At 36.9% G+C, this 8,145-nt stretch overlaps 1 protein-coding gene across 2 annotated transcripts; it reads left to right on the top strand.

Annotated features, from left to right (window-relative positions):
• The first annotated feature begins 334 nt into the window (after positions 1-334).
• LOC147516298 (putative pre-mRNA-splicing factor ATP-dependent RNA helicase DEAH3) lies at positions 335-6,783 on the top strand. 2 transcript variants are annotated; one of them, XR_015211005.1, is made up of 8 exons: positions 344-742; positions 1,346-1,542; positions 2,907-3,991; positions 4,737-4,862; positions 4,948-5,186; positions 5,301-5,419; positions 5,717-5,894; positions 6,499-6,783. XR_015211005.1 is itself a non-coding variant. In XM_086588957.1 (7 exons), the coding sequence occupies exons 1-7, from the start codon at positions 446-448 to the stop codon at positions 5,841-5,843; spliced, it is 2,190 nt and encodes a 729-aa protein (XP_086445083.1). In that variant the 5' UTR covers positions 335-445; the 3' UTR covers positions 5,844-6,236. The 2 variants fall into 2 exon arrangements, 1 of the variants encoding a protein (XP_086445083.1); XM_086588957.1 differs by lacking the exon at positions 6,499-6,783 and having other exon boundaries at positions 335-742; positions 5,717-6,236.
• The last annotated feature ends 1,362 nt before the right edge of the window (positions 6,784-8,145 follow it).

Here is an 8,145-nt window from a genome sequence, read left to right as displayed (position 1 = left end):
GATTATGGGAGACAATCAAGCACTCATGAAAACACTAGTTGAAGATTCTAGTCTGGCGTGGACTTCAATTCATAAAAACACTTCAGCCCAATTCATAAAAACACTTCAGCCAGTTGGATTTACTAGTAACTCCTATGTATAAAGTTTAGAGATAAATGAACAGTTTATTATAAAAAAAAAAAAAAAAAAAAAATAAAAATAAAATAGGAGTTGTACAGTAGGGAGTTGGCAACTCGAAAGTCGTGTACGACTCAACGAGGGCTTTCAGTTAATTTCTAAGAAACACAGGCCCTCAATCAACAATTAAATTTCTTACCTCCTAGGGTTCCGATATTTACGGCATAAATAAAACCAATTGAAAAATAAAATAAAAAAACCATTCCTTCCCCTTTCCTCAAAACCCTAATTCCAGACCCCATCAAATTAACTCAAATTGGGCATTCAAATGGCGACAGAGAGAAAGAGAAAAGTGAGTTTATTTGATGTAGTGGACGAAGCAACAGCACTTTCTGGTAAAATTTCGAAAATGAATGGTGTTGGTGTTGGGGGTAATTTGAGTTTAGCTCAAAATTTGAACTTGAATAGATGGAATGGAAGGCCATATTCACAGAGGTATTTTGATATACTTGAAAAGAGGAAAACTTTACCTGTTTGGCAACAGAAAGATGAGTTCTTGCAAGCTTTAAATGCTAATCAGTCTTTGATTTTAGTTGGTGAAACTGGTAGTGGTAAAACTACTCAGGTATAATTCATTACTTTAAATTTTTACTGATTTTTAAATGAATTATTATTGCATGCATATGGAAAAGTCATTGTTTTGATGATATACATGTTAAGAGTATGCAGAGAAAGTTTATGTAACTTTTAATTGAATTGGTATTTTGCAAAATGCTAAGATTGACAATAGTTGTTGTGATTGTATCCTTGATATTTGTTTTTACACTATGCTGCTGTTATGAGGAGTCTGGCTTGATTTTTCAATGAAAATGGATCAAAATAACAAGAAAAACTCTGCAGAGAGTTGAGTTTTTTTTCCCAATGTTTTTGCAAGAGAGGTTAACTTCTGTTGATGGTAATGGCAAAGCTGGTAAAAAAAAAAGTTGAACTGCTTTTGGTTCACTAATATATAATAAATGTGTTCTTGTACAGAGGATGCCATCTAGAAAGACGGTTGTGATGATGTTATATTTCTAGTCTTTAAAATGTTCTGTTTACGCTTTTTTTAAATCAATATTTTGAAACTGTTATGGTCTACTTTTAAAGGAAACATCTGATTATGTTAGTAGGTAAATGTAGTAAGTGGTTTATTCTAGATGTTTGATGGATGTGTCTTGCTGTTGTACAGATTCCTCAGTTTGTTCTTGAAGCTATTAAATTAGATGATAAAGGCAAGAAGATGATGGTTGCCTGCACCCAACCACGTAGAGTGGCTGCAATGTCTGTATCCCATCGAGTTGCGGAGGAGATGGATGTAACTATTGGTGAAGAAGTTGGTTACAGCATTCGTTTTGAAGATAAAAGTAGTGCAAGAACAATTTTAAAGTAAGCTTGTCTCTCTTGTGTTTAGATTCTGATAAAGTTTTAAGCTAAAACAAGAAAAAGTTTCAGTTTTGAGATTGAAATCTAGTGGTTTGTTTATTGTCTTTCCTCTACAATTTCATCTTTATCTTCGTTTTCTCTTTTACATGCTCATGTGAACGAGGGCCTGTTCTTATCATGATGTGTGCATGTATGTCAAACCTCATAGCATTTTTTTTTTGATTGGTAAGAGCATCTCTAGGCGGTGGTAGTATACTCTTCAAATTTGAAGAATTTTTTTGAAGAAGCTGGTCGCAATTCCGACCAACTCTAGGTGGTCGCAAATTCGATTAGTAAAAAACAACTCACGCGACATTACCACTGTCGCGCGACAGTTGGAGTGTCGCCCATGCACAATTCCAAAACAACCCACGCGACATTAGGAGTGACGCGCAACCATTCCAAAAGTAAAAAAAAAAAACCCATGCGACAGTACAACTGGCGCGTGGTGCTGGTCAAAGTCAAAAAAAAAAATTGGGGCGACATTTGCAATGGCATGCGATATTACCAATGTCGCTCCACATCCTCATCCAAATTGCCAAATTTGCGAACAAGAATGCGAACAAGCAGGTGATGCGACCGGATTTGAGGCCACCTAGAGATGGAATTCCGAGAAATTTCGAACTTTTCCTTCAAATTTGAAGAAAAACACAGGTTATACTACCACCTAGAGATGCTCTAAGCTTGTTTTAAATGAGATCAGTAACTCTTTGATACTGGTGGGGTTCGAGCCCCAGACTGCTAGTATCATCACCCAAAGGTTTTACCGACTTTGCTACTCAGCACCTGCAAAAAACCTCATAGCATTCTTATAGCTAATATGGTGATGTGCTTTTTCATACTTGGTTGCAACTGAAACTTTAAAGATTGCCCATGCCTTTGTGGCATACACCAGAACCTTTTTGAAGGGGAGTTGATATTTCTAATTAGCAGCCGGGTTGATGACTCTTGGATATAACATTGCTTTTGCTTCGTGGAGTTACGTTATTGTTCCAACATGCGTTTATATTTTCTTAAAATACTACTTCTTTACCCGCTGGATTAACATATTTTACATACTGGATTCAACAATTCCTATTTAAAAGAAGTTTTCGTATAAATGTGCAACCATAGAGGAAAGATAATAGATAATCCAAGAAGGTTTCTATTCACGTGCTTTAGTTACTGCCAACTTGAAGACACGCTGTGTACCACCATAATTTTTGAGACTGCCATGTGAATTGACACTTGGAAGAATATTACAACTTAACTTTAGATGAGGGAATATTTGCATGTGCATGATTACATAAATCACAGAATTGAAATTGTATCCATATTTTGTGATACAGGTATCTGACTGATGGTATGCTTTTGAGAGAAGCGATGACAGATCCACTGTTGGAACAATATAAGGTGATTATTCTTGATGAGGCTCATGAAAGGACATTGGCAACAGATGTTCTGTTTGGGCTATTAAAAGAAGTATTGAGAAACAGGCCAGATCTTAAATTGGTGGTGATGAGTGCAACCCTTGAGGCTGAGAAGTTCCAGGCTTATTTCAGTGGTGCACCACTAATGAAAGTTCCTGGAAGACTCTTTCCTGTGGAGATATTCTATACTCAGGATCCTGAGAGGGATTACTTGGAAGCTGCAATTCGAACAGTTGTGCAGATACACATGTGTGAACCTCCTGGTGACATTCTTGTATTCCTGACTGGAGAGGAAGAAATTGAAGATGCTTGTAAGAAGATAGCTAAAGAAGTTACTAATATGGGTGACCAGGTTGGGCCCATTAAAGCTGTGCCACTTTATTCTACCCTACCTCCAGCTATGCAGCAAAAGATATTTGAACCTGCTCCACCTCCAGTGAAAGAGGGTGGGCCTCTTGGAAGGAAGATCGTAGTATCTACAAATATTGCGGAAACTTCTCTGACGATAGATGGTATAGTGTATGTTATTGACCCCGGGTTTGCTAAACAGAAGGTTTATAACCCAAGGGTTCGTGTGGAATCTTTGCTGGTTTCTCCAATATCAAGAGCAAGTGCTCACCAGAGATCGGGGCGTGCTGGAAGAACCCAACCCGGAAAATGCTTTAGACTATACACTGAGAAAAGCTTTAAAAATGATCTTCAGCCCCAGACTTACCCTGAAATACTTCGTTCGAATCTTGCAAATACAGTCCTCACATTAAAGAAACTAGGCATTGATGATCTGGTTCATTTTGATTTTATGGACCCTCCTGCCCCTGAGACATTAATGCGGGCATTGGAGGTATTGAACTATTTGGGTGCACTGGATGACGAAGGAAACTTAACCAAGATGGGGGAAATTATGAGCGAGTTTCCCTTGGATCCTCAGATGTCGAAGATGCTTGTTGTTAGTCCGGGATTCAACTGCTCAAATGAGATACTTTCGATTTCAGCAATGCTCTCAGGTAAAATTTTATTGTTGTCTTCTACTAGTCTAATCCCCAAGTTTGTTACTGTTTTGGGTTGTATAGTAAGTCATCCATAAGGGCATGGTCTCATTGGGCATCATAAAGATATGTTTGCACTGTTTGATGCCCTAGTGGTCTCCCCTGTTAAAGTTCTTTTATTTTGAATTTCATCCAGTGTGGGCTTTCTCAAATCTCAATGCAAATTGCATTGATTCGTTTTGGTTTTCTTGTTTCTTCGGCCTGAAGGCGTCTTCTGGCTATGTCAATTGTTGACTGAAGTGTCAGCACTTGCACTGTCTTGTGCTTGTACTTTTTCGTATGCCCAAGTTGTATACACATCTATGGCTACGTAGCCATTGTCCTTGTTCATGCATTATGTGTACATCTATGTTAAAAAACAGGGGAAAAAAGAAAATCTATGCCTGTCTTTAACATCTGGGTGAAACTGTATTAGAGGACCTGCTACTACAAACCTGAGTTTTAAACCTGCCAGTGCAATAAAAAGGTCTTACCCACCAGACATCTGTTTAGGGTTGTGTACTCTGTCCAGTTAGGTTGTCATCAGCAATTGCGTTGTCTGGGTTCCATGCCACTGTTTGGTGTGTACCACAGAACCTTTTAAGTAAGTGCTGGTGCATTTAGTTGCAGTTTATTCTCTCATGAAGCAAATGGTGTCGTCTCGCCTCTATGCATCTGCTGACCAACCATCGGCCTCGTCTGTGATAACAATTTCTGTCTATAGTACCCAATTGCTTTGTCCGGCCTAGGGAGGCTCAGAAAGCTGCGGATGAAGCGAAAGCTCAGTTTGGCCACATCGATGGGGATCATCTAACGCTCTTGAATGTTTATCATGCATACAAGCAAAACAGTGAGTACAAAGTTTGATGGTTATTTGGAATTCTGGTTCTAGTGATTTTTTAGCATCTTAGTTGCTCTTGATATGTGTGTTTCAGATGAAGATCCTTCATGGTGTTATGAGAATTTTGTCAACCAGAGGGCAATGAAGAATGCTGATAATGTGAGGCAACAATTGCTGAGGATCATGTCTAGATATAACCTCAAGTTGTGCAGTACAGATTTCAGCAGTCGCGAATATTATGTCAATATAAGAAAGGCGATGCTGGCTGGGTATTTTATGCAGGTAGCTCACCTGGAGCGTACTGGTCATTATTTAACTGTTAAAGACAATCAGGTAAGCACATGTGATCACATTTAAAAAAGGCGATGCTGGCTGGGTTGTTTTTTCAAATAGTTTTCTCATATTAAAATCATGTATTTGGCTTTTGTTTCTCTATTGCTTTTGCAGGTTGTTCATCTGCATCCCTCAAATTGCCTTGATCACAAACCCGAATGGGTCATTTACAATGAATATGTCTTGACCAGCAGGAATTTCATTCGTACGGTCACAGATGTCAGGGGGGAATGGTAAATTCTGTTTTCTTTATGTGGACGATGGGCATTTATTATTTTGTCGATATTATGATTGTCTTTTTGTTGCGAAATCTGCTTTTGATACCAGTTTATAGTGCTTGTGGATGTGATTGTAATATTGTATGTATCTCTAGGTTGAAATATTTGTCATTCTTCGGTACTTGTGGCGTAAGGATTTTATTTGATATGTTTTGTTTTTTGTGAAACCCAGTTTAAATGAAAATATACAGGTTTGGCTGGGAAAATTGGAATGTAGCAGTTTGGTTGATTTCGTTTCCTTTTTGTTTATAGGCTGGTGGATATAGCGCCACACTATTATGATCTTGAAAACTTCCCCCAGTGCGAAGCAAAGCGTGTTCTTGAGAAACTCTACAAAAAGCGGGAGAAGGACAGGGAGGATAAGAAGAACAGGAAATAATCTGTTTGAGAAGCTTCATTTGTCGCATTGTGCAAGTGTCTTTGATCTGCAGTGAGTAGAATGTCCACATACTTGATTCCTGAAAGGTTTTGTTCATTAATAGTGAGTGAGTTACAAAAAAATGCAAGTGGAAGTTCTTGTACAGGACCAGAGAGGTTCTGTAGTTGGCCCATGGTTATTCAGGATTTTTAACTGGTATTATCATATTATGCAATACCTCTGATCGGAGTACTATTTTTATTTATCATATTATGCAATACCTCTGATCGGAGTACTATTTTTATTTATTATTATGGAGTCGGAGTCGTTAGTAGTAATTATGCTATTAAGAAATGTACCCCTTCATAGATTACTATTTGAAATGCATAGAAAGATCGTTCACTATTTTATTTACACTTTGCTCATTGGCTCAGTTTTCCATACCAAGACTGTAACAGTATTATTTTCTTTAAAGAGATAGTTATATCGGAAAAGGAAAAAAAATCTGGAAATGTAAATAATAAAACGCAAAGAAAACTCAACAAGAAAAGCAGGTTCTTCCTTGTTGCCAAGTAGTTTGGATTGAATTTCACTGTTACTTGGAGAACTGTATGTTTTCTGTTTGTAGCTGCAGGAATTTCAGATTGGTTGCTAATTTTTCATGTCTAATGTTTAGGCTGCTCGCCTGCTCTAGACCCCTTGGATTTCGTACTGTTGATGTCAAACGTTCGAGTTCCCCTGAACTGTTTCAGAGAGTAATTTTTTAGGCTGTTCGAATGTTTGAGTTCCACATGTACCGATTCAACAAATAATTTTTTACTGTGACTGAAATGTACTTTGTCGCGTTGAAAGATTGGTATTGCATCGTGAAAGTTGAAAGATTGGTATTGCATCGTGAAAATATTGTAAACACAGGCAAACGTTTTTAGATGCCGAGGGAAATAAATTATTGTAATTTTAAGACTTCGTTCAATTATATTATATATATGGGCTTTTTTAACTCAACTTCTCAAAAGTATACCCCATTTTAGGGGTGGGAATTTAGCCCTAACGACTCTAATCCGGCCCTGACCGACCCGACCCTAAGTCCTATAAAGCCTTCCCAACTAAAGCCCTCACAGAGTTTAGGGCAGGGCCGATCCGACCCTAAGGCCTTTTAGGGCAGGGCTAGGGCTAAGGTTTTGAAACATAGGCCCGACTCTAATTCAACCCTAACCAAGCCCTAGTTATAGTTTCACATTTTCGTTTCACATTTTCGCTATAAATACACGTACCATAATTGTCCAACCATTTGTTAAATATTTTAAATTAAAATAATATTGTCTTTTGTAATTTATCACTTATACCCAAGAGTACTTTCAATAGCTTGTTTTATATAACAAAAACTTGTCAACCTATCTAGCAGCCATGAAGAACAATGAGCATTAAATTTTAATAAAAAATAAGACTTTATTCCTTTGATTATCAAATCAAAGTCTAGAACTTATTATTCTCAATTTATTTTCCCACTTACTTCTTATAAATTATATTTTTATTCAAATCCAAACCAAGTCTAGAACTAAAGGTTTTCGTCCACACCATTAAAGCGAAATACAGAGCAGAAATTTGTAACACAGAAACAAAAAAAACAACCTTTGTCTGAAAAATGGCATTTGTAAAACGAAGAAAATATATAGGCCCGGCTCTAAAACCCAACCCTAAAGCCTTTAAAGAGGGCTTAGGATAGGGTCAGGGCTTAAGATTTAGACTTGTGACCCGGCCCGACCCGACCCTATGTTGACTTTAGGGCTGGGCCGACCCGACCTTAATATCTAAAGGGCTTTTAAATGTTTAGGGCCGGGCTAGCCTGAACCGGCCCATTGCCCACCCCTACCCCATTTTGACTTATCTCTCCATTTTGGAAATCATTACCGATTGTTCCCCACTCCGCCTTTTTTTGTGTGTAACGGACGTTGGCATTTTTCATATTGACAATTTTGTTCCTATTTCAAATTTGTAAAAACTCCTATTTTTAACATACATTTTTTACTATTAACCAACCTTCTAAAAAAATAAAAAAATTAGAAAAAAAAAAAACCAAAAAAGAAATTATGAAAACTCAAAAAATTTGGAAAATTGAAAAAAAAAAGGGAAAAACTCGAAAACAAATTAAAAAATATTTGATAAAAGGAAAATTCAAAAAAAAAAAAAAAAAAAAAACTGAAATTTTTCAAAAATTGAAAAAACAAATCGGAAAAAAATTTCGGCAAAATAAAATAAAATTGATTTTTTTTTGACAAAATAATAAAACAACTCAAAATTTTTGAAAAAAAATAATAAAATC

The sequence above is a fragment of the Coptis chinensis genome, chromosome 2 (assembly GCF_015680905.1).
Source record: "Coptis chinensis isolate HL-2020 chromosome 2, ASM1568090v1, whole genome shotgun sequence".
NCBI lineage: Eukaryota > Viridiplantae > Streptophyta > Magnoliopsida > Ranunculales > Ranunculaceae > Coptis > Coptis chinensis.
The sequence above is the reverse complement of the archived record's forward strand: the minus strand, read 5'-3'. Positions and strand labels throughout refer to the sequence as shown.